Source organism: Heterocephalus glaber, unplaced genomic scaffold (assembly GCF_053883595.1).
Source record: "Heterocephalus glaber isolate CG9 unplaced genomic scaffold, H.glaber_assembly_v1.0 deba00001532, whole genome shotgun sequence".
Lineage (NCBI taxonomy): Eukaryota > Metazoa > Chordata > Mammalia > Rodentia > Bathyergidae > Heterocephalus > Heterocephalus glaber.
This window is the reverse complement of record NW_028258330.1, coordinates 29,197,132-29,222,695: the sequence shown is the minus strand read 5'-3', so window position 1 is coordinate 29,222,695 and position 25,564 is coordinate 29,197,132. Positions and strand designations below refer to the sequence as shown.

Here is a 25,564-nt window from a genome sequence, read left to right as displayed (position 1 = left end):
TCCTAGGAACCAGACCACCATATTGGGAGGAAGCCCAGGCCGAGTAAAGAGCCCACATAAAAAAAAAAAAAAAAAAAAAAAAGACCCCACATAGAAGTGTTTCAGCTGACAGCTGCCAGCCAAGTCTCAGTTGACAACATCCATGGCCAGCCATGTGCACAAGGGACGCTTCAAAGGGTCCTAGGTCCAGCTATCAAGACCTTGCCCCCACCCAACCCCAAGAGGAGCAGAAATAATCTGGCCCTGTTCCCCCAGTCCAGATTCATGAGTAAAATAAGCTTTTTTGAGGCAGGCTCTCACTATGCAGTCCAGGCCAGCCTTGAACTCGCCATGTAGCCCAGTCTGGCCTCAAATTTGCAATCCTCCTGCTTCAGCCTCTTGACTGCTGGTCTTACAGGCATATATCACATTGCCTGGCTCAGGTTGTCATTGTTTTAACAACTAAGTTTTGAGGTAACTTGTTCAGTCATGGTAAAACTTGTCATGACCCATAATTGAGAAAAGTTAACTAAACAGCTATATGTGAGGTACATCTGTAACCAATTTCTTTTTTTTGTTTCCTTTGTTTTTCCTTCTTTCATAACTGGGCAGAACTAGCCTGGGAAAATGCTATGGTTTGGTGTGGTTTAGTGTGCCTTCCCCAAGATTCATGTGTTGGAGGCTGGGTCCAGAGAAGATTTGGACCTCAAAGAAGCAAGGCCTTGGGTCAGTTGGGAAGTGTAACCCTGGGAGGAATAGAGATATTTCTCAAGGGACCCTGGTTATAAAGACCTGGGTCTGGCCCTGCCCAGCCCGTCTGGCTTCCTGTTTGGTGATGTGACTTCTCCCTCCCACACACACTCCCCCCATTGCCATCTACCTTTAGCTAGTACAGCCCAGGGGCAGCGGGCCTACCAGAGTTTCTACCTTGTTGTTTAAACTTTCAACCCCTAAAACAGTGAAATACATAATCTTTTTGCCCAACATGGTGGCTCATACCTGTAATAGCACCACTTGGGGGGCTGAGGCTGGAGGATCTTGAGTTCGAGATCAGTCTGGGCTACATAGTGAATTCAAGGCCAACCTGGGCTACATAGCAAGACCTTATCCAAAAAAACCAAAATAACAATAATATAACCTCTTTTCTTTATAAAGTTAGCATGCCTCCAGTATTTTATTATAGTAATGAAAAGTGAAGTGATCTATGTAGAAACTGTTGAGCAGATAGACTGCTGCTTCTCCTAAGCCTAATACAATACTGGCAGGGTGTAGGTGCTGAGTCAACATCTGTCAAGTGGACACATAAATAGATGGGCGGATGGATGGAAGCTTCACTGGCTGCCACTGTTAAGTTTTAGTGGATAATATCTAGTGGCTAGTGGCAGTGATACTGTGAGACCCCGGCAAATGGAGTCCTTTCCCCAGACTCTGTGCCTTAGAGCTTTCTACACTTTGGACTGTGGTCCTCAAAAAAATTTTAGCCAGGGCCAGGGATGTAACTCAGTGGTGCTGCATCTGCCTCACATGCGCAAAGCCCTGAGTTTGATTCCTGGTACCAGAAGGAAAAAAAAATGTTTTTATCCAGGTATGGTGGCACATACCTATAATCCCTGCACTCTTGGAGGCTGAAGCAGAGGATTGCAAGTTTGAGCCCAGCCTGGGCAACTTAGTGACTTAGCAAGACCTTGTCTCAAAAAAAATTTTTTTAAAGAGTATTGGGCATGTTGTTCATTGTGAAGACTCCAAGTTCAATTCCCAGGGCTGGAAGAAAAATTAAGTGCCTTTCTAGGGCCAGCAAAGCCGTCTAGGAAGAGTGCCCTAAGTCTAGACCTGATCCTATGTGAGTCTTATTGGCCAGAATCTTGTACCTTGAAATTTTCTAAGTCTCACTGCAGTGGATGGGACCACCCAGGGTCAGCAGTTACACCCAGGTAGGCAATCCAGGCCCAGAACAACTCTGTCTCCTGTGGGCCCCATTGGCCATTTCTCCTCCTCACAGTACTCTTAACCATCTCCCTCTCCCCTACACATCTCTCTCATGTATGTGGCTGGACCAGATGCCCCAGGGAGCACCAGGACTTGTGTCTATGTCATCATCATGGCAGCTGATAGCCTGGCAAGCAGCTCACTCTTACTGGCTGGGGCGGTATTTCTTTCACCGGGTTAGGAGAGATTAGGTTGTTAAAAATGGTGTTACACCGGGCCTGGGATTTAGCTCAGTGGCATTGCACCTGCCTTGCAAGCCCAAGGTCCTGAGTTTGATCCCCAGTATCAAGAGAAAAAAAAAGCATTAAAAATGGTGTTACACCAGGCATGATGGTGCATGCCTATGATTCCAACAATCTGGAAGGCTGAAGCAGGAGGTTGCAAGTTCGGTCCCAGCCTGAGCAATTTAGCAAGACTTTGTCTCAAAAATAAAATAAAACAGAGCTAGAGATATAGCTTTGTGTGGAGGTCCTAGGGCTCTAGCTAACAAATGGTCCACTGCAAATGTCTGGGCTTAAGCTATGTATGTGGGTCCCTCAGCTTGGCTTTTACCTCTGTGCTCAGACAGCATTGTTACATCTGGCCTGTAGCCAGGGAGAAGATATGTGGCAGGCATCTTTAACCTGTGAACCCCACCTGACTCCAGATCGGTCACCTCACTCCCTTCAGCAGAGCCCATGCCACGTGTCAACCTGTCTTCCAGGAGCAGCGATGGCACCTCCTCTGTCTTAGTCTGCCCGGGCGTCTATGATGAAATACTGCAGACTGGCCAGTTTAAACAATAAACATTTGTTTCTCTCAGCTGTGGAGGCTGGAAGTCCAAGTTCAAGGTGCCAGGTGCCCGCCAATTTGGCTCCTGGTGAGGGCCCTCTTCCCAGCATGCCTTCTCACTGTGTTTTCACATGGTGGCCAGCAGAAGTTCTGGTGTTTCTTTCTCCTTATGAGGACACTAAATCCATCATCCCAACTCCACCTTCATGACTTCCTCTGAACCTGACTAACTCCCAAAGCTGCACTCCTAATACCATCATGTTAGAGGACACCATGAATTTGGGGCAAACACATTCAGTCCATGATATCCTGGGAGGCTTCTGGAAATGTCACTCAACAATACCAACACGCACTTCTCAGGGGTGTACTGTCACGCTTCCAGTGGATGGCATATGGTTCTCTCTCCTTTGCCTTCGGCATAGAGAACAAGAGGCAGATGTGTCTTGCATGAAGGAGACTGCTCTTCTCACCCTGCTCACATGCCCCTTGCTGTGTTCCCTGCTGCTGGTGGTGAATGGAAAGTGGAGGCAAAGCGGTTGTGGTTGGAAAATGGGTTGCTCTCTATTCACAAAACAAAATTCCACATGGTAAATTTGACATGATTAAAAAATAAAGATGGGCATGGTGGCACATGCCTGTGGTCCCAGCACTCAGGAGGCTGAAGCAGGAGGATTGCCATGAGTTCAAGGCCAGCCTAGGCTACAAAGTGAGTTCAGGAACACCCTGAACTACAAAGTGAGACTCTGTCTCAAAAAACCAAAAAAGAAAAGAAATTATTCGCATTTTTTTGCATACTGTGGGTAAGACTTGTACTTCTAGTTGTCATCAGTGAAGCACAGCAAAAATCTGAGGATGAGTTATGACCAGAAATGATGAAGCACCATGAGTAATGATGGTCCAGCATTAAATAAATGTTAGAGGACTACAATAGCAAGAATATTTCTCATGTTTCAGTAGTGACTTCCAAACAATATACCTTTTGGTGTGGTGACAAGTATGAAATGGAGCAGGAATGGGACATTTTACAATAGAAAATGTGAAGGGATCAGATCGGGACCATATCTGGATCGAACAAGAAGAAACAGGAGCCATACAGAAAATATCTGCCCCAGGTCTTGAGCATCCTAGGACTACTTTGGCTGGCATTCTCCCTCTACCTACAGCCTCCTCAAACTCTCTGAGCTCATGTCTTCCACATTAAGGGCACTGTTTCCAACCTGGGCACTCACTCATGCCCCAGAACTCCCAGAATGTCCCCTTCTGAGTGGAGGTTCAGTTCCCACACACCTTCTGCTTGGGGGGGAGTATGCCTGAGGTTTTATTTTTATCTATTTTTATTTATTTTTTTGTATTGGGGATCGAACTGAGGACCTCAAGCTTGTCAGACAGGTGCTATGCTGGTGAGTTACATCCCTGGCCTGAGGTTTTATTTTTAATATCAATGGATCCACTTGGTGACCGGTGAATACAGCAAGCCAGAGAAGGGACTGTGTGGCCTGAGTGCTGTGGACAAGGGCTAGCAGAACAGATTGAGCTGGAGAGCTCAGCATGCTGCTCTGCTGCTGGAATCTCTAGTTAAGCAGAAAGGCCAGTGTCACAGATGGGAACGACCTGGAGAGGCAAAATGCCCACGGTGCCACATGCAACAGCCAGACCTGCAGTGGAATTCCTTAATGACTGGTCTTTTGAGACAAATGAAGGAAAAGACTCAGGCCTTTAGCCAGGGCTCATTGGTGATAGAAACCTAACTTATGCTGGAAAGAAGGAAACAAGGGAGGGAGAGAGGGAGGGAGGGCAGGAGAATTATTTATTGGGAAGCACAAGTTATCAAATGAGGGGAAAGGCAAAGGTTGAGCTAGACCTGCAAGTCAACACCAGGGACAAGAATTCCATGGGCACTCCCTGTCCAGTGTCTCTGGCTTTCTGTATGGGAAGACTTCTGGTTTCATTCTCATTCTTGTTTCTTGTACAGGTGAGACATGTGTACTGAGTTTACCCCTGTATACATCTCCATTGTCTTGCACTGAGGATAGGAAAGACTGCCATATATGATTGTGTAGGTTGTATACTGCACAATTCATGCAACTACCAGTCACATCATAATGGCTGAGAGGAAGGAATGCTGGGGATGCTCGGCTGAGCCAATGCCACAATGTTTGGCTTAACAGAAAGAAAAGGGTAGGTTTTGCCTCATACTTCTCTGATAGAGAATGGTGGCCTTTGGTGAACCAAAGGAATCTCACCCTAATCTTTTGTGACTGGCTTCCCTAATAAAGCTTTTAGGGAACAGCTCAAAGGGGCCTTTAATTCCCAAGTTTAATTCACATTAAGTAGAAAACAATTAAACCTGAGACAGCAGAACAGAGAGAGGTTCACATGGAGTGTGGGGACTTCTGGAAAGTCTCGCTAACACAGACAAAATTTACAGTTACTTAGATATCTGGGGGAAAGGAGGCCAAAATTATATTCTGATGTGACTCAGTGTAGAAGAGCTTTCTGTTTCAGATTTGGGAAGAATGGCATTTTAATTTATTATTATTGGATTTTTTTAAATTTAGGGTTTTGTTTTTTTCTTTTTTTGAGACAGGATCTTGCTCTGTAGTCCAGGCTGGTCTTGAACTCATGGTGATCCTCCTGCCTCAGCCTCCCAAGTGCTGGGATTACAGGCATGGACCACAATGCCTAGCTGCCATTATTATCATCGTTAATATTACTACTACTACTACTACTACTACTACTACAACTACTCCTATTACTACAGTGGTGTGGATCAAACCCAGGGCCTGATGCATGCTAGGCAAACACTCTACCATCAAGCTACATCCCCAGCCCCTAGCATATTTTTATTATTTCAAATTGTCTTGCCCCAAATAAGACAGTGCCTCTAGCAGATCTAAATCAAATAGAATGAGAAGCCCGGGGGCTTTCAGCTCCTCTAATGGAAATGCAATTTGTTACACAAAGCTAGAGTAGGGAAAAGATCTTCTTCTTTATAGAATCAAATATAATGTTGTGGGCCCCATTTTGCTGAACTGGTAGGTCATTTGGTATCAGTGGTTCCCTGAGGGTGCTGCAAAAGTACTGGACAGGTGCCAAAGCCCAGAGCCCTGGGGAGTAGCCCTTGAGCTCCCATCCATCCATACAGTAGGATAAGCCCCATGCTCTGTGCAGTGGGGGAGTCCTTCCTGAAGACAAGCATTCAAAGCTATGCATTTTTCCTGTGTACTGGGTTAGCTATGGCCTACAAGTTTTGCTCTGTGGTGTCTTCATTATCATGCAGGTCTTTTTCTTTTGTTCTTATTTGAACCTTACATTGTTCTCATATATTGTAGTCTGTATAGTTCTTATGAGTTCATACTGGAGACTTTGTAAATATTTTAAATATGCAAGCAATATTACGAAGTACTCCAAATGTGCTTGAGAAAAATTTATTTTGCTTCACTGTTGAATATTTATATTTGTTTGTTTGTTTGGTTTGGTTTGGTTTGGTTTTTCTTGAGACAGGGTCTCACGATGTAGTTCAGGGTGGCCTTGAACTCACTATGTAGCCTAGGCTGGCCTGGGACTTGCACCAATCCTCCTGCCTCAATCTAATGAGTCCTGGGATTACCAGTATGTGGCATGGTGCCCAGTTATTTATTTATTTATTTATTAAGACAGAGTCTTGCTATCTAGTTTAGGCTGGCCTTGAACTTGTGGTGATTCTCCTGCCTTAGCCTCTCCTGAATGCTGGGATTACTCCTGACATGATTTCTAAATATTTTTAAATATATACCAAAATCCAGTGATCAAGTTTAACGTCACTGGTGATGAGTCAGTCAAGTGCTATCATGTAGCCGCTGATATGCTGTGGAGAGGTGCTTCGCCTCTGGGAATTCTTCTCCTAAACCCATACTTTTCAGTATAATCATGAGAAAACATCAGAAAAACCAAAACTGAGAGATATCGAAAAAATATCTTACCAATGTTCTTTAAAACTATCAAAGTTGCTGGTTATGGTGGCACATATATTTAATCCCAGAACTAGGAAGGCTGAGGTGGGAAGATCACTGTGAGTGTGAGGCCAGCCTGGGGTACATAGTGAGTTCAAGGCCACCCTGAACTATAAGAAGACCAAAAATCCAGAACCAAAACATACTGAGGATTGAACCCAGGGCCTCACACATGCCAAGCATGTCTTCTACCCTTGAGCTACCCAGTTCTCCAGCTCATGTCTCTGCTTTTCAAGAAACTTTTACTTTGAGGCCTTTAACTCCTCAGTTATCAAGAAACAGAAACACACACAAAACTTGGCCATGTTCTTGGTAAGGAGAAGAAACTTCAATAAATAATCACACAGGTCAATAATTGAACAATGGATCAGCCCATCTGCTAGCCCAAGAGTTTCTGCAGGTGTTTAAACTTTACCACACCCCTCTACAGGAGATAACTGATATGTAGGCATTAAAACTTGCCATCCAGATCATCTTACAGGGTGGGGCCAGAACTGTGTGACTCTGAAACCAGTATTCTTACACCTACTGTAGGATGTGTGCCATATGTACAGCCGTCTTTGAGAGTCACCCTGGATCCTCAGTGCTGCTTGTAGTTTGGGACCTAAAGGCTCACAGGCTCAGAAATGGGTGCTTTCAAAAGCTGATTGAGTTGTGAGGGCTCTAACTTCACCAGTAGATTAACACATTGATGGGCTCATAATTTGATGGCATTATTGACAGGTGATGGAAACTTAGAAACTGGCATCTAATTGAAGGGAGTGGTTCATGCTGATGTGACTGCTGTCACCTTCTCTATTTTCCAGACCCTCAGCCTCTCTCCAGGACTCATTTGAGCACTGTTTATCTAGATTCTCATTCATGTGCTATGTAGTTAGGTCTAGAGTGGTTGCATATGTACTGAACACAGAATTTTCCTTGCTATTATTTCCTAAACAATACAGTATGACAATGTTTTACATACCATTAAGTATTATAAGCAGTGGAAAGATGGAAAGATGATTTAAAGCATATGGGACGATATCCATGGATTATATTAAATACTGCAGCATTTCATATAAAGGACTTGAGCATCACCCATTTTGGTATCCTCAAAGGGTTCTGGAACTGATCCCCCTTGAATATTTTTGTTTTTTTTTTTTTTGAGACAAGGTCTTGCTATGTAGTTCAGGTTGGCCTTGAACTCACTATGTAGCCTAAGCTGGCCTCGAACTTTGGGCAATCCTCCTGTTCAACCCCCTTGAACATTGTGGGGTGACTGGATAAGCTCACAGCTGTTCCCAGGGGTATGCTCCCAGTGCTTAGCACACAAGCTAGGACTGAGTGGGGGCTGTGTAAGGAAGCAGTGATGGACTGAAGAAACAAACTCTGGACACACCAGGGTTAATTATGGTAGGCAGGGCTTGTGCTGGATAAGCATACCCAGGTCTTGGTGTCCTGCCTCTGAAAGCTCTGGAACATGTCGCACGATTCCATCAGATACACTTGATACATACCTGGTCCTTCTCTGGAAAGACAGGAGAGACTGGATGGCAGGGAATGAGGACCCCTGGCTGAAGCAGCTTTTTAAACCCCTACAAGATGCAGCAGTCCTCCTGTAAAGGGGGTGTGCTTGAAATATTCTTCCTTCAATTGCCCTTGAACTCCTTATTGTCCAAATCTATGCAGTTTGATGAGATAGCACTTAGTCACATGTAGCCATTGAGCATTCTAAATGTGGTCTAAGTTGAGATGTGCTGTAAGTAAAATACATACTGTACCAGATTTTAAGGACTTATTTTTTGGGGAAAATCTTATTAATAATTAATATTGATTACATGTTTAAATGACAAAAGTTTTTCCTATTGTCTTTTGCTAACTAAAATTTATTACTAAAATGTATTTTCCCCGCTTCTTTTCATTCTTTATCTGAAATTATATATGTTGGCAGGCATGGTGGCTCATGCCTGTTATCCCAGCACTTGGGAGGCTGAGGGAGGAGGATCACTATGAGTTCAAGGCCAGCCTGGGCTGCAAAGTGAGTTCAAAGCCAGCCTGAACCAAATAGGAAAACGCTGTCTCAAAAAACCAAAAAAAAAAAAAAAAAAAAAAGGAAGAATGAAATTACTGCACATACGTGGCTCTCATTGTTTTATCAGACAGCACAGTTCTAGACTACAGAACTCTGTAAGAACTCTTTTTCTCATTTGCTTTGTTTGGAGGTGTATACTCAGCTTGGAGTGAAGCCCAGCACAGAGAGACTGTGCCATCAATATCTGATGTGCGAATCAATAGAACTTATTATCTATATATGCGTATATGATCCTTTGAAGGCAGAAACTTTCCTATTCATCCACATAGCTCTAATCTCAGCACAGTGCCTGATCCCTCCTTTTATTTTTTTGATGAACAAATATACTTTTGTTCTACCCGGCTCTCCATTCTCCTGGGTTGATTCTGCCACATAATCTCCCACCAGCTGCTTCACAAGAGGTCTGATATCAGGCAATGGTTTCCTGGAAAGATTGTGGCTCTTCTTGACACTAATCCTGGTTCTTGGCCACCTTGGTAATACCCTTCTCCAATTTCCTCAAGTTCTGGAGACCCGGGATGATTCCTGCTTCAGACAATAGAGTGAGAAGGATACTTAATATGTGGGTGTTGGCTGAAACATGGCTAGTGTTCCTGTACATGTCAGGTTCACAAGTTCAAGCTGCTGATTTGTATGGGAAGTATTTTAGAAAGACTGGATAATAGACAATAATTTGAAGCAGATGGAAGGACTAGTAAAATATCCTAATTTCCAGTTTCCAAATACAAACAATCATCTGACAGCCAAGTATGCTCATACTTTTTATGAAATCAGCCTGCAACATGGTTCATTAGCTCATATGCCAGGAAATGGAACACAGGCTGTGCCATTCATTAGTTGTCAGACAGGTCCCTTCATTTCTCAAAGCCTTGGCTTCCTTATTTGTAAAACAAGGGATAATTAAATCTACCCACTGGATTGTTGTGAAGATTAAATGAGGTAATTATATATAATATGCATTTAATATCAAGCATGGTATTTAATAAAGTTCAATTTATATTAATGACTAACACCAACTCCACAGGGATGTCTGCAAATTAACAAGAAAGTATGTGGTGTCACCTTAATAGATGAGTCTGTCATAATGACATTTGTGTTCTTCATTATAATTGTCAACAATCTATGCTCCTCAGATAAAAATAGCTGACGTTTATTGCGCACTCAGTATGAGGCAGGTACTGTGTGATGCATTTAACATGCATCATCTTATTTAATCATTGCTATTTGGGTAAGTGCTACTCTGTGGTCAAAATACAAAGCCAGAAACTAAGATTCTAAGAGGCAAAAGAATGTGCTTCAGGCACCATAGCAAGTCAGTGACTCTTTTTATTTCACTAGGTGGCTTCCTAATGCAGGCTGAGTTTGGCACCCTGGTGACATGGCAGATGTGGCCATAGCGGCAGAGGGACCTGCATGAGCTATTCCTGTGCATGTCCAGGTGTTAGGTACTATGCTGTATGTCTTTGGGCTATGATGAGCAGGCTCACTGCTCACTTTAGTAATGGGCACAGTGGTGGTAAACATAAGGTCTCTCATTAAGACAGACAAAACCTAGAATTTTAGTCATGTGCCCATACCTTATAAAAATTCAGAGAAGACTGAACCCCTAAGCTTTGTGGCGAGCCTGAAAGCTGCCCACAGCCAGACCTTGTGGAGCACAAATATGATCTGGAAATTACAGCATCTTTCCCCACCTGTAAGACTTTTATAAAGTTCTCTCACCTCTGACAGGAGCTCCACACTCTACACCCCTGGGTACAGCTGCTAAAACTTAGTAGGTCTCTTCCTATTTCTGTTCCTGTAGCCAGCTATCAGGCTTTTGACACATACAGAGCTCCCCAAGGATTTGCTTATCACTGCTCTTAGTCCTGAACCAAGGTTACAGATTAGGCCTATCAATAGGTACCCTTGGGTGACTGTGTTTTCCTAGTCCACTGAGTAATGGTGGGGACCAAGTGAGAGCCAGAGCTGACAGATGTGGAGCCTGGCCTCACAATACACACTTAGCCTGGTGCTGACTCGATGTCCAGAAAGAGCTTACTATCCTGCCTGGTCCACACTGCAATGGCAGCTTGCACACGGTGTGGTGAACACCCAGAGGTGAGAACCCCTCACTCAGCACACACCTTCCAGGTACGCCTTCCTCTCTTCTCAGTGAAAAATGCCACTTTCCTCTTGCTATCTTTTGCTTGCTTATCTTGGTGACATCCTATCTTTTTTCCCTACTTTATGGTTTGTCATTCCTTGATATCTCTCTAGCACACTACAGATTTTTGTATTTTATTTTGCTTATGGTATATCCCTGTTCTCTAAAATGAGACTACTGTGAAAGCAGGCATTTTCTCTTTTGCCTGTTTTGGCTACCAGTTCCCATAAGTGTACCCAGAGGTAACTGACACTTGATGTGAATGAGAAGAGGGGCGGAGAGTGCAGGCTGGGTGGAGGTGTGGCCAAAGAAGCTTCCTGAAGGAAGTAGCGAAGCTGAGCTAGTTGTTTGAAATGAAGTCCACCTTCTGGCACACAGCAGGGAAAGGAGAACACTTTTAGGGTCCATAAGTAGTAGAGTGCTGTGGCCTGGGGGGGTTGTGAGGAGGGCTGTATGAGGGGAGGATACAGGGGAAGGCCACAGGCAGTGACCAGGACCTGGCCCATGGCCCCTGGAGGCTGAGGATCAGGTGGGCAAGAGTGGCTGTGGGTGGAAAAAAGACCGAGGAGGCTGGGCCAACAATGAGGATCACTTAGTCTGAAAGCAAACAAGTTAATGAGGGAAAAGAGCTGTACTTCACTGAGTGCCTCCTATCTGAGCCAAGTGCTCCTACATGTTCCTTCACTGACCTTCACATCCAGCCACTCCACCAGGATCCATGGAAACAGGGCCGGAAATGTGTCAATCTTCTACAAACTAGCCAGTCTGGCTTATTAGAAAAGAAATTTTGTTCTTTTTTGTGGGCTGGGCCACAGCACCTAAGTGATCATGGCTTGAAAACTAAGGCTCCCCTGCCCCACTCCTCTCCACCAGCCACAGCAATCTCATCTCTTCTCTTCATGCCCAGTGCTCCGTCCTGGTCCTCTCCTGCAGAGCACAGGTTAACAAGGCATGAGAAACCCCGGGGCATAGGACTGGGATAGTGGGACAAGAAAACTATGAGAGAGAGAAAAACAGAGACTAAAGGAGAGGGAGGTAGACATTGCTCTCAATTGCTGATAAGAAGCATAGGTTAATAGGCCATGAAGGACCCCAGGGTATAGGACTGAGATAGTGGATCAAGAAACAAGAAAATTATGGGGATGGGGGGGAAGGAAGCAGCCACTGCTCTCAGAAGCTTAACAGCTGATGTCCCAAGAAAGGGGACAGTCAGCCCATTATGGAAAGAGATGGCCACCAATGTCAAAGCACCAAGCAACCAAAATAGGGTGAAGTGGGCCACACTGGGGAAAATGTGTTCATTTCTCACCAAAGGACAAGGTCCATAGTTATTTGAAACTGGCCAGAGAAGGCTTGGGGTAAGGTGGGGGAGGTGTTCCAGAAAGCAAATGGGAGATGTTAAATGGTGCTTGGGTAGGAATTAAGGTGGGAAGCAATGCAGAAATGAGGACCTCTGCCAGAAATGTCTCGCAGAATGGACTCTTCAGCCCCTGAAAATACTTCCTTCTCACTTTCTGGGGCCTCACATCCTGGTTTCCACCTCCACCTCAGTTACAATGAGTTCATTTTTGTTTTGTTTTTTTTTTGGTACTGGGGATTGAACTCAGGACCTTGTGCTTTCGAGGCAGGTGTGGTGCCACTGAGCTAAATTCCCAGCCTACAATGAGTTCAATTTTAATTGAAAGAATGGACCAACAAACTCACCTCTTCCTGTCACGGCCTTGAGGAGAGTTCCTCTGTATGGACTGTACTTGACCAATGGGGATAGAGTAGGTACACATGCCCACAGGTAGAAATATACATGCATGGGCCAGGGATTCAGCTCAGTGGTTCTGTTGCCTGCCTCGGAAGCTCAAGGACCTGAGTTTGATCCCCGGTACCAAAAAAAAAAAAAAAAAGAAATACACAGGCATGCTGGGCACATCCTTGCCATCATTGCTAATGAACATACCAGCCAAAGAACAAATACACCTGGGGTAACAGAAACCCCAGGCCCTGGCACCGTCTACTAGACCCTCAGAGTTCTCCAAGGGCAGCTGATCCTCATACACCCCACTCCTACCTTTGCTCAAAACCGTTTTCCTAAATTCACTCCAGAGCATGGTATACTTTTGCCATCAAGCTCAGAACACTCCTGTCTTTCTTGAGGACTTCAGACCATCTCCATCTCTTCATCCACCCATTATCATCTTCTCTTCCAAATCCCTGGCCCAAATGTTGCTCAGGCAACTTAGTTTTAACAGTTCTCTTCTCTCCTAAGCCTGAGCCCCCAGATGCATGTGGCATTGTTCAACCTCTAGTCCAAATCCTACCTCCTACCTCAAATTCCCTAGGTCACATCCCACTTAGGAGCATGCTAAGTGGGAATTCTCAGTAAGTGAAAACTGGAAGATTCACCCTGTGACTACCTTCTCTATACCCAGCCTAGCTGGTACACATGGGTATTTTGGTAAACAAACAAAACCCAAAAAATACACAGCACAGCATGTTTCAAAATTTATTGAGGTGGACAATTTATTGAGGTTGTGCAGGGTATAGAAAACTTCACCAGGATCTCTTGGGTCTACAAGTTACACCAGGAGTAGGCAAGACTGGAGGTGGCCAGTTGAAGGAAGACTGGTCTTCCCGTCTATGATGCTCTGTGGCTCTGCTGGGATGGGGTAGAACCAGCTGGAAGGTCTCCACCTCTGGACCCCAAGTCCTCAGAGTCCAGGCCTTCCCCTCCGCTTGCTCATGCAGAGTAAAAAGGTGCTCTGTGTTGTGCTGAGGCCACTGCACTAAGGTCTGGAATGCGTCGTGTGACAATGACATTCTTCACTCTGCTATGCCAGTGTCCACAATCAACACCACAACCAACTAAGGGAGAAAGTCAGATGAAGCCTGCAGCCTGGCTGGGGATTTCTACCTCAGAAACAGAGGCTGATTTATTCTCTTGGCAGTAACTCACCATGAGGAGATCCCTTCAGAGCAGGAACCCCATTCATCATCCTGACAGGGTCAGTGCCTCTATTCCAGGGCCTTCCTTCAGCAATCTCCAGTTCCAGCGCAGCATCCCTAGAGTGATGAGGAGGTCACAGAGTGAAGGTTACTACAAGTACTCGATCTGCAATGTTCCCTCACCTTTCTTTGAGCCTCCACCAATGAGAATGCCCCCAAGAAATCATGTCTGAGTTGCCAGGTGTTCTTCACACTAAATCTGTCTTAAAAAGGAATCTCAATGCACAGAGAAAACAGTTAAAATGGCAACAGTCTTAAACTGGTTACAACAGGCCATAATTTGTATGTCTCACTGCTTTTGCAGGCTCTGAACCACCAGTGGTACAAGCCAGTGGGAACCTATTAAACAGCCAGGTGCACAGCACTTAATAGTCCCAGCACTGGAAAGGCTGAGGTGGGACAACTGCTGAAGTCTAGTTTGAGACCAGCCTGGGAAATGCAGCATTTTGAGACTCCATCTCAAAAAATAAATACAGAAATGAATAAAAACTCTAAAACAGCTCCTTGCAGGACAACTGAGCAGATCTGTAACTGGCAGAGAGACACCTCAAGAGCTCACCTTTAGAGCTCCTTCCACCGAGGTCCCAAAGGACCATCCCAGCTGCCATCCTTCCAGGCTGTCATTACTGGCCCACCCATCTGTCCACCCGGAGCTCTTCCTCACCTCAACCTCAAAGTCCTCCACATGATTCCCGCCCCTCAGAATATCTCTCATATCACACCCCTTCCAAGGCCTGCCCAGACCCACCACTTCCAAAAGGCCACTTCTCTTTGAAAATCCTGTGGTAATGACTGTGTATCACCCAACATCTCACTTATTCACTAGATAGAGAGGCCAAGCAAGACAAAATGTCTCCCATCACTGACCCTTACACAGCAGCCCTTAAGGCTCTTGAAACTGGAATGTGTTGGCAGGAAAGAAGTGTGCGAAAGCGCCAGCATTTGCAAGGGACAGGCTGGACCCTGCAAACACGGGAAACGGCTTTCAGCGGTTCCTCTCCCTGCTTTGTTGATGACCAGGGCACAGGCAGCCCATGATCACTTTCGAATGCAGGTGCACACACCAGAGAGTGGCCGGCCCTGGAAGAGACGGGGGTGCCAGTGGCCTGTGGAATGGGTCGAGTACAGGAAAACAGCCCAGTGAAGCACAGGACTCTGATAGTGGCAAAATCCCCAAAGAACCTCTCTGCCACAGGGAATCAAAAAAAAGTCAACTTGGGTAGAAATCCTGGAAAAATATTTATCACTTTATTTTTCAAATCAAGAAAATTGGGTTGAGCTGATCTTTGATTGAGATACTGGCAGAAGGAGATTCTCATGCCCAGATCCACCCATTCTGCATTACAGCATGCTGCTGCAGACAGCCAGGCAGGGAGGGCAGACAACTGGGAGACTCTTATTGCCCAAGTGATACTCTGGAGGTTTTACTTTTACAGGAGCCACTAAAGGCTAATGTGATGGTTCACTGTGTTGAAGCCTTGGCTGCCAGCTGATGGGCTTTTAAAAGGGTCTGGATCATCATCAAGTGGATCAATCCACTAATGAATTAATGAGTTGAATGGGTTTGTTAGGAGGTGGGGCCTAACTGGATGAAACAGGTCACTGTGGGTGTGGCTCGGAGGGGTATACTTTGTGCCCTACTCCTTCCTCCCATAAGAGCTCACCCTTAGAGCTCCTCCCATCGAGGTCCCAAAGGACCACCCTAGCTGCCATCCTTCTTGCTGTCATTACTGGCCTGCCCATCAGTCTACCCAGCAGGACTTGGGAGCTCTTGCTCACCTCAACCTCAAAGTCCTCCCCATGGCTTTTTCTTTCTTTCTCTGCTTCTTGGCTGTGATGAAGTAAGCAGCTTTCCTCCACCAGGCCTTCTGCCAATGACATTTCTGCCTCGCCATAGGCCCTAAAGCAATGGAACCAGCAGACCATGGATTGAAAACTCTGAAACCCCCAGCCAAAAAACAAAGAAACAAAAACTCATTTAAGTAGTTTTCTCAGGTATTTTGACACAAAAACAAAAAGCTGACTAACACAATATGTGAAGGGTCAGATGTGATCTAGGCTGGCTGGGTAGGCAGCAGATCTGCCACCCTCATCTCGCCTCTCAGCTTCCCTACTTTACCACTTAAAGCCCCTGGCAACATGCACAGGGCTATATGCAACAGACCAATGGTCCAGAGATCTTACCTCAATGACACTGGGGTCTAAGGTGTTCCTGACAGGACAACTCCCGGGACACCTGCAAGAGACAGGAATAATTGGTGAGCATCCAGCAGCATGGACATGAAAGCCACCAGGAAAAGAATTAACATAGTAGTTACCAGACAGTAGGCATTCCAAACGCAGTGACTATTACTTCCTAAGCAAACACAATATTTCTTTATGAAAATAAGAGTTAACTAAAGAGAGAGAGATGGCCTATGGCAGGGTAGCTAATACTGATTAATACATAACCACAGATTGGCTGAGTGGTAGTGACTCTGCTGGCTGTCAAGGGGAACTTAAGCAACACACATGGCCTAGTTCCCAAAAGCAGGGGGCAGGAAGTGAAAGTTCCAACAATGACAGTAATGCTCACATAGCAGCTCCAAAGCCCAAGCTGTATGATGAGAAGCAAGAGTGTGGGAAAGCTCCTAGCACTGGAAGGCAAGCACGCAGACCCTCCAAACACAGGACAATTCTTTCCGTATTTCCTCTGCCTGCAATACCAATGACCAGGGAATGGGCACCCCCTGATCACTTACGAATGCAGGGGCAGAAAAGGTCAGAGGGCTTGCTGTTTTTTAAAAGAAGACCAGTGGCAGAAGCTTTGAGCAGCCAGCCCAACTAAACACAAGGACACAACAATTGTTTCTAACTCTACAAAAGTTCCTTCAACGTGGCCCTACAGGGGAGGCAAAAGAAAGACACCTCTAAAGAAAACTGTTGGAGAGCTAGGCATGTTCATGCTTGTAATCCCAGCACTTGGGAGCCTGAGGCAGGAGTATTGCCATGGGTTGGAGGCCAGCCTGGCTACAAAGTGAGTTCAAGGCCAGCCTGAACTACATAAGAGAGACCGTGTCTCAAATAAACTACAAAAAGAAAGAAAGAAAGAAAAGAAAGAAAAGAAAGAAAGAAAGAAAGAAAGCAAGCAAGCTAGCTAGCTGATAGAAGTTCTTACATTGAGGAAAACAGGGAGTTGTGACCCCAAAAAACCCTGTCTCATCATATCCCTGCTTTCTAGTGGATGAAAATGAGGATGAGAAAAGGTCCCAAAGCTAGGAAGCAAAAACAAAGTAGCTAAGACCTGAGTATAGGTGAGAAATCCTTTCTGCTTTTGACTCAGACATTCTGTTGCCAACACACCCAAGGAAGGAAGGGATCCCTATTGATTCCAGACCCAAACCCGCACACCAAAGGGAATCACATGCATCTCAAAGCCCCCAGGGAGGGTAAACCAGGGGCCAGGATGATGGTGCCTTCATCTCACGTCCATCTGCTTTCTGGACCACATCACAGTTACGAAATCTCCAGAAGTCTCCAACCTCCAGGGAACACACCTCACTCGGGAGCACCATGGTCCAGCTGCTTCCTGGCAAGATGGACACCTCTCATGACCCATTTACACCAAGTTGTCACCTCTGTAATAAACAAGAAGTCCAGGATAAGCCACCAAAATGTCACCTGGCCAAACCCAGTCTGGTATTACATGGAGTTTGCTTCACAAATTTGAGCTGCTGTTACTAGTCCTTTCTCACACAGGAAAGAAGCTAACAAGGCTACAGGGGACAACAAAGTAGAGAGGACTTTTCAGATCATCTTTTGTGAAAACTCTTTATGAAATTGTAGAGGTTCCCACTCAGACCCATACCCTGCCAAAGAACCTCAAATAGATAAATACTTATTGACTGTCTAAGCAAAAAGCTCAAAGAACCTTGGGTGCTATAGCGTAATCATCACTTCAGATAAAGACTTCAGCCCCCTCCAACATAGGCCACAGGAAGAACGACTTCTCGTAAATAAGCACAAATTTCATTCATCCCATAAATACTGATTGTCTACGTGCAACCAGGCACCACGGCTGAAAACAATAAAAGCAGTCAGCTCTCTGATCTCAAGAGCTTTGTAGCTTCCCCACTTAACAGGAAATACATCTCAGGAGCATGAGGGGACGCAGCTAGGATCTGACCTCCGCTCTTTCTGGCCCCCAAACCCAGACCCCCATGTGCTACACCAAGCTTCAGGCTGCACAGGAACTTTGCCACACAGATCTCAGAACCGATCTGTGCTCATCTACCATCTCCTGTGTGGGTGCCCACTGAATCAGGATCCAGAAGGCCCCAGTGCTCAAGGTGCTCAGCATAGCAGCACTTACCGGGACATCCGGTCCGTGGGGCGGGGAGAGCGGGGGCGCTGGCTGTTGCAGAACCGGCAGCGCCGACCACAGGGTAGTTTCCATTGGGCTCAACAGCAAGGTCTAAGCAGGGGAAAGAAGAGGAAGGGGCTTCAGTGCAAGAGAGGGCAGTTTGGACGCTGTACCCTACGGCCTTGGGAGAGTCTTCAACCGAAACCTCGGCCAGATTGTGCAAAAAGGAAGTTTTAGACCTGGCTTTGGAAGGCTTTTGGTGAAAATCAGTCAACTGATCTAGGACACAACACAACACAGACCCCGTGTCGACAAGCGACAAGTAAATTCCGGGCTTAGAATGCCACAGCTCCGAGGCCGGGAAGCGGGCGTGAGAGACCACGGGGCGTGTGGTCTCCGACCAGACAGGGTGACCTCGGGAGGCAAAGGCGCCTCTGACACCGCTCAGGGACGGTCAGCCCGGAGCGACCAAGGCCTGGAACACGCGAGCCGCGGGAGGCTGAGGCCCCGGCGAGTAGATGCTTCAGTTTCCCTGCGCCGTACTTGGGAGCCTTGCGCAGAGCACGCCCTGAGTGACTTAGCCGGATGCCGGGACGGAAGGCAGCAGGGTACACAGAGCACAGCATGAGTACAGGCTGTAGACCGGGACGGAGCAGGAGGACTGAGTTCTCGCTCCGCAGTCTCTGCGGAACTGCGGCCTCGCGTCGGCTACAGCCTAGAGCGGCGCCTCTCTGCCAGGCCAGGCCCGTGCGAGTGGCCCCGCAGCGCCCCCTGGGGAAGAGGAGCTGAAATTCTAACCCTCCACTTGAGGCTCTTCATCCAGGCTTACCTCCAATCAAGTATTCTTTTTTGGCCAACATTGCACCCAGCCACCAACGTATCCGTGCATCCAATTATCCAGAAAATATTTATGGAGCACAACTTTCTCATTCCTGCAGTTATTCTTACTTCCTACTGGATCATCTGTTCTTCCATCATCCAAACATCCACCCACCAACCCATCCCTTCTTTTCATCAATCTATTCATCTAGATTTCCATCCATCCAGAAAATCTACCGAGCAACTACTTCATATTAAGGACTGAATTAAATATTGGAAATATAGTGAAGACAGACATGATTTCTGATTTTATGTTGGTTATATTTTAATAGAATAAGATGCAATAATTAAAAATCAGAGTTGAGCATGGAGGTACACACTTTTAATCTCAGCACTGTGGGAGACTGAGGCAAAAAGAAGGACTACAGCAAGTACAGATGGCAGGAACTCCAAGCCAGCAGCAGCCAGTGCTCAGTAGGGTGCAGATGGTTCAAGCAGGTCAACCAGGCAAAATACCAAGTGGAATAAAAACCAACATAAGTCCGCTTCAATGCATCCATATCAGTGGTGAGTGTCGATGGCAGCCTCCTAGGTGACTTGATAGAGTTGGGCAATGAAATTATCTTTTGCTCAAGGCTCACCTACTGGGTACAATAAAAAAGAATGTGGCTTTCAGCAACAGACAAATCCCAGATCCACCAGTGACTAGCTTTGTGACCTTGGGCAAGAGACCTATTTTTTCTGCGTTTTGTGAGCCTGTTTTCTCATTTGTAAATGGTGTTAATACCTTCCTCATAGGGTTGTTGTGAGGATTGAAATGAGGAAATGAATGTAAAACACTTAGCACAGCATATGAAGTAAAACTATTCAATAAAAGAAAGTTTGTGTAAAAAGATTACAAGTTTGAGCCCAGTGTGGGCAACTTAGTGAGATCCTGTCTCAGAACTAAAAACTTTAAGAAGGGCTGGGAATGTAACTTAGTGCAAAGAACCTAGGTTCAATCCCCAGTATTGCCAAAAAACAAAACAAAACAAAACACCATAAATGTTACAAAGAAATGGGCAATGGTGACCTATTTAGCCAGAGTGGAATCAGGGGCTTTTCTGACGAAAAGACATTTCATCTAAAGCTTGGTGGAAAAGAAGAAAGTAATCATAAAATAATGATTACATTCAAGAGTATATAGGGCTGGGGATTTAACTCAGTGGTTCTGCTGCCTGCCTCGAAAGTGCAAGATCCTGATTTTGATCCCCAGTACAGAGAGAGAGAGAGAGAGAGAGAGAGAGAGAGAGAGAGAGAGAGAGAGAGAGAGAGTATATGTAAAGACTAAAAAATGTGAAGATGTAAACTTAATGAAAGTAGGTCAAGATTGTTTTTCTGCTGGGTGCCTTGGGACATGCATGTAATCCCAGCCACTTGGGAGACTGAGGCAGGAGGATCACATGTTTGAGACCAGCCTGGGCAATTTAGTAAGACCTGTCTCAACATAAAAATGAAAAGCTGAGGATATAGCTCAGTGGTGGAGTGCGTCTGGGTTTGATCCCCATTATCACAAAAAGAAAAATGTTTTTCATAGTATATCTGTTGCTCCAATGACTTCTATCAATGATACAAAAGAATACAACTACATCAATTAATAAGTAATAGTTTTTGAGAACACACAGCATTTTAGGCATTTTGGTCCATTTAATCACCATATCAATTGTTATGGACTGAATTTTATATTGGCCCCAAATTCATATGCTGACCCCTTATCCCTGAATGTAGTGTTATTAGGTATGGGGTCTTTGGGAGCTGGTTAGGGTTAGATCAGGTCACAAGGCTGGAGCCCTCATGAATGTGCTTAGTGTCCTACAAGAGGCCCTGGGGAGTTTGCTTCCCTTTGCCATTTTGCATGAGAAGAAAACCATCAGGTCTGTAAACCAGGAAGTTGAGCCTCACCTGGCAACAAATCTACTGGTTCCTTGATCTCAGACTCCTAGCTTCCATAACTGTGAGAAACAGTTTTCTATTGTTTATAAGTCATCAAGTTTATGGTGGTTTGTTATAGCATCTCAAATGGAGCAAAACACTCATCCTATAAGTTAAACATTTATAATCATCTCATTTGTTAATGAGGAAATAAGTACTCAGAAAGTTTAATTTATCCAAGGTCATGCAGTTAATGTGTCAAAAACTGTATGGTGACAGGTATGGTGGTAGGTGGCTATAATCCCAGTTCAAGGCCAGCCTATGCTACAAAGTGAGACCCTGTCTCTACAACCCCCCTCAAAAGAACTGCACAGTCTGAGAGTTAATCTTACTTGGAAGCTGACAAGTTAGGCTGTAACTGTTTTATAAATACTTAACAGACGATGGGAAATTCCCAAGTCAGGGGACTTCATTACTTATAGTAAGAGCTTCATGCCCACCTTGGTTCCTCATGCCTCTCTAGTCCAATGGGGGCAGTAGTGCCCATGATGCATTTGTGTCCACACAGTGTGTGGCAGAGTTACAGGAGATGAACACTATGCATGGGGGATTCATTCTGCTCTTGGGAAACAGAAGTAAACCTGGGAAGTTTTAGTCTAGGAGGAGCATTTACCTTATCCCACAAGGTTGTACACTGCAAAACATAACCCTAGCGAATTGCCGACCCAGATGACTAGCAGTCAGGGCCTTGCATTTGCAACATGCCCTGCAAAAGTAGGTTGTCAGAGTCAAAATTCAAGGTCAGAAAGCAATCTAGGAGCCATTAATAGATGCTTTGAAGTGCATTTGATAATAATATTTAATTTCTATTACTGATCAGAAAAGTGTATTTTAGAATATATAGGCTAAAAGGATATTTTCATTGTGTAATAGAGATCATCACCAACCAACATTATATTCCAAGGTGAAAGTTTGAGACAACAGACTGTCCAATATCACATAAATCTGAATAGTCAATGGCAAGGACATCTGACCTTTCCACTCTTCTGCCATTATCAGAAAAGGAGCTTGCTACAGACTAAGTGCTTGTGACCCTCCCAAAATTCCCTGGCTGGAATTTAATCCCTAATATGAATGTATTCGGAAGTGGCCCTGTGGGAGATGATTGGGTCACAAGGATGGAGCCCCTACTAATGGGATTAGTGCCTGTATAATAGAGGACCCCAGAGAGCTCCTTCAACCCTTTTGCTGCTCAAGGCACATGACTTTGACAGTGACCACGACAGTGACCACCAGCTGGTGCAGGTGGAGAACTACAGAAAGTGTTCTTTGGAGACTTCTGGGAAGATGGTGGAGTGGTGAGCAGCAAAGAATAAAATCTTTCCAGGATTTGGTGTCCAGACATTGGAATATAGTGACATGAGGAGGAGAAGGAAGGAAGTGGTTTCCTGGGACCCAGGAAGGATCTGAGGTGAGAATTGAAGTCCACAGGGAGACCCAGGAGAGAGACTTCAACAAAAAAGGGAGGTGGCAGGCAGCACTTTGTCCCAGAGTCTGGACTCATGGCATGGAAAAAGCAGGTTGAACCTGCAGATGCACAGTGACTACTGGCGACCCCAGAGGCCCCCCTGCCCCCAGAGAAAGACATCAGTGGAACAGAGCAGTGGATGAAGTGGACTACAGTGGCTGGTGAGTTATTTGGGTTCAGACACCACCCAAGAAAGGATGATTGGCTGGTAGCTGTCTTGGAGAGGGGCCAACTGAGCTTGGAATCCAGAACAGCTATGGGCCAATTCCATCAAGCGGCTCCCAGAGTCCCAGTGAGGGTGCGAGTTCAAGTAGGCAGGAGGGAACAGCAGGGCAAAACTGCAGACAGATAGTGACTACTGACAACCCCAGAGGCCTCCACAGAGAAACGCACCAGTGAAATGGAGCAGTGGACAAATCAGACTGCAGCGGCTGGTGAGTAAGCCAGATTCAAACCTCACTCAGGAGAGGGTGATTGGCTGGTAGCCATCTAGGAAGGGGCCAGCTGAGCTTGGAACTCAGAACAGAACAGCTGCGGGCAGACTCCATCTAGTGGCTGCCGGTGCCTCAGTGGGGGTGCTGAGTTCAAGTCAGCAAGAGGTCAGGGAGCGGAGTTCAAGCCAGCAGGAGACACATAGACTGAAAGAATCTGGCTCCAGCCTCATAGCCAGAAAGGGCCTGAACTTCAGAGGAACTAAAAGGGCAGGCTGGCTGGGATTATCCACTACCCCACTGTGAAGCTGCAGCTAGCTTGCTGGGATTAATCAGTTTGGCTCTGAACTCTGTTTGCCCACATTGCCTAACAGTGACAGTAGAGATGCACCTTGAATTGGAAGTTTTGGGGTTTTAAAATCTTTTTTCTCATTTTTTTCTTTTTTCTTTCTGTTTTTTTTTCCTTTCTAGTTCTTGTTTTGTTTTGTTTAGTTTTTTCTTGATTGAACAATTTCTAGTTTTTTGTTGGTGGTGGTCTGTTCTGTTCTTGTTTTTATTTTTTCCTTTTCTTTTCCACCCATCTGCTTCACCAGTTTCTTAAAGTTTGTCCTCCAGCCTTGCTTCTGACCTCTTCCCCTTCTTCTATTTCTGTTTTTTTTTTTTGTACCAGGGATTGAACTCAGGTCCTTCCACTTTCGAGGCAGGGGGCAGAAACACTGAGCTAAATCCCCCCTTCTATTTCTGTTTTATACCTGCTAATCCCTTTTAAATCTTCTCCCCTAAGGGTAAAAAAGCCATATTAAGGGCCACAACTTGTCATGTTCTAGGCTGTACTGATGCTATTGTTATTATTGATTGTACTATGTTAGGCAAGGTGACATAATTGTGCTAAATAGTTGTTCCCCCTGGGTATACCAAGACTGAGATTGCCTAAGGGTCTGAAAAAAATCCCTACAGGCCAGTGCCAAAGAACTGACAGCTGGGCTAAGTAGGCAGAACCTTTTCATCCTCAATAAATTGAAAAGGTAGGATCCTGCAACAGACTCAAAACCCAAAAGCCTGCTACACCTGGAAGACATTTCTGAGAAGCAGTCATTCCCTCAGTGTTCTGGATACTGCCAATAAAGCTACATGCCATAAGCAATTTACAATGATCAACTCAGGAATCAAATTAAAAAGAAAAAAAAGAAAATGAGAAGACACTTGAACAAGATGCAATATCCACAGACTTTCAGCTCACCAAAGGCAAACCCTGGGGGCAATGAAATGGAACAATCTGAAAGCCAGCCACCTGGACTCTCTGAAGTGATAACAGCAGACGTAACAAAGCTGATGAATAAGGCTCTAGAAAAAATCAAAGCAGAAATAATTTCCCAGATAATTACAGAGATGGTGACCAGAATGAAAGATACAGATAAAAAAATAGAGGCACACAGGAACATGATGGAAGCCATGAACGCCCAGCATAGGAAAGAAATGGAATCCATAAAACAGATTCAAACAGATATCCAGAAAATTAAAAACTCCATATAAAGTATACACAGCAGAATGAGCCAGTGCAAGAACAGAATATAAGATATAGAAGACAGAATTGTGGTTAGCAATCAGAAAAAGAGAGATTTCTTAAAAATAGCAAGGGACCATGAGAAAGCAATCCAGCAGCAACTCTCAAGTCCAGGAGAGCCTGGAGTGAAGTATTTCAAGCTCTAAAGGAAAACAACCTCCAACCCAAATTGATGTACCCTGCAAAACTATCCTTCAAAATTGATGGAGAAATGAGATACTTCCATGACAAAGAACACCTGAAGAAAGTCATGACCACCAAACCAGGACTCCATAGTGCTCTGAAGGATATTCTAGAAAGAGCCAATAAGGATTACAACTCCATGAACCCCAACAGAATGAATTTACCAGGCAAGGAAAGAAATTAAGCAGAAAAGGAAAGAAGGTAGCCAACAACAGGAAAATAACAGAGATAAGACAATACATATGACTTATAACCATCAGTGTTACTCACCTCAATTCACCAATCAAAAGAAACAGACTGGCACAATGCATTAAGAAGCAAGATCCAACAATATGCTGCATACAAGAAACACATTTAATTAAAAAACAAATTCCAGAATGAGAATGAAGGGATGGAAAACAATAGTCCATGTGACAGGAAACCAGAAAAAAAGCAGGGGTAGCTATTCTATTTGGAGACAAAGTGGATTTCAAACCAAAATCTGAAACACTTCTTGTCCGAAGAATTTCAGATAAGGGACAGTCAACCTGTGTGTACAAATCTATTGTGAACATGTGTTTTCATTTCTCTTAAGTAAAAACTTAACAGAACTGTTGGTTCTTAACAGTAATACAAGAAATTTCTATATTGTTTTCCAAAATGCTTTTATCATTTTACATTCATGTTAGCAGTATTAGAAAGTTCTAACTGGTTCGCACCTAAGCTGACATTTGTTCTTTTAAAACCTTTAACTTCATCTCCCTAATGAGTATATAACTCAATCTTGTTATTGTACTGATTAGTATTTTTCTGATTCTAGTGTTGCACACCTTTCCTTGTGCTGTACTGGCTGTTTGTCATCTTC

At 44.9% G+C, this 25,564-nt stretch overlaps 1 protein-coding gene and 2 non-coding genes across 10 annotated transcripts; all 3 read right to left on the bottom strand.

The window, feature by feature from the left end:
• Window positions 1–13,428: 13,428 nt before the first annotated feature.
• Window positions 13,429–19,012, bottom strand: LOC147824730 (uncharacterized). Of its 8 annotated transcripts, none has more exons than XR_015442029.1 (7): window positions 18,828–19,012; window positions 18,294–18,395; window positions 17,479–17,559; window positions 16,127–16,178; window positions 15,722–15,842; window positions 13,893–13,999; window positions 13,429–13,801 (listed from the first exon to the last, which is right to left on the bottom strand). XR_015442029.1 is itself a non-coding variant. In XM_087188978.1 (7 exons), exons 3-6 carry the CDS (start codon window positions 17,538–17,540, stop codon window positions 13,970–13,972), a joined length of 303 nt encoding a protein of 100 aa, XP_087045104.1. In that variant the 5' UTR covers window positions 17,541–17,559; window positions 18,294–18,395; window positions 18,828–19,012; the 3' UTR covers window positions 13,429–13,801; window positions 13,893–13,969. The 8 variants fall into 8 exon arrangements, 4 of the variants coding, with proteins under 4 accessions (XP_087045104.1, XP_087045107.1, XP_087045105.1 ...); XM_087188978.1 differs by having other exon boundaries at window positions 15,722–15,880; XR_015442031.1 differs by lacking the exon at window positions 15,722–15,842.
• Window positions 14,866–14,998, bottom strand: LOC147824732 (small nucleolar RNA SNORA71). Its single transcript, XR_015442111.1, has one exon. It is a non-coding gene; the product is annotated as a small nucleolar RNA SNORA71 (small nucleolar RNA).
• On the bottom strand, window positions 16,560–16,693 carry LOC147824731 (small nucleolar RNA SNORA71). Its single transcript, XR_015442114.1, has one exon. It is a non-coding gene; the product is annotated as a small nucleolar RNA SNORA71 (small nucleolar RNA).
• Window positions 19,013–25,564: the final 6,552 nt, after the last annotated feature.

Excerpts from the sequence above, each read along its gene's own strand:
- LOC147824730 (XM_087188978.1), bottom strand. The coding sequence starts at position 17,540 with ATGGGTCATGAGAGGTGTCCATCTTGCCAGGAAGCAGCTGGACCATGG. Across the intron at positions 16,179-17,478 it reads CCATGGTGCTCCCGAGTGAG|GTGTCCCGGGAGTTGTCCTG; the intron begins GTGTGTTCCCTG and ends TGTCTCTTGCAG. Across the intron at positions 14,000-15,721 it reads GGGAGGACTTTGAGGTTGAG|GGATGCTGCGCTGGAACTGG; the intron begins GTGAGCAAGAGC and ends TCATCACTCTAG.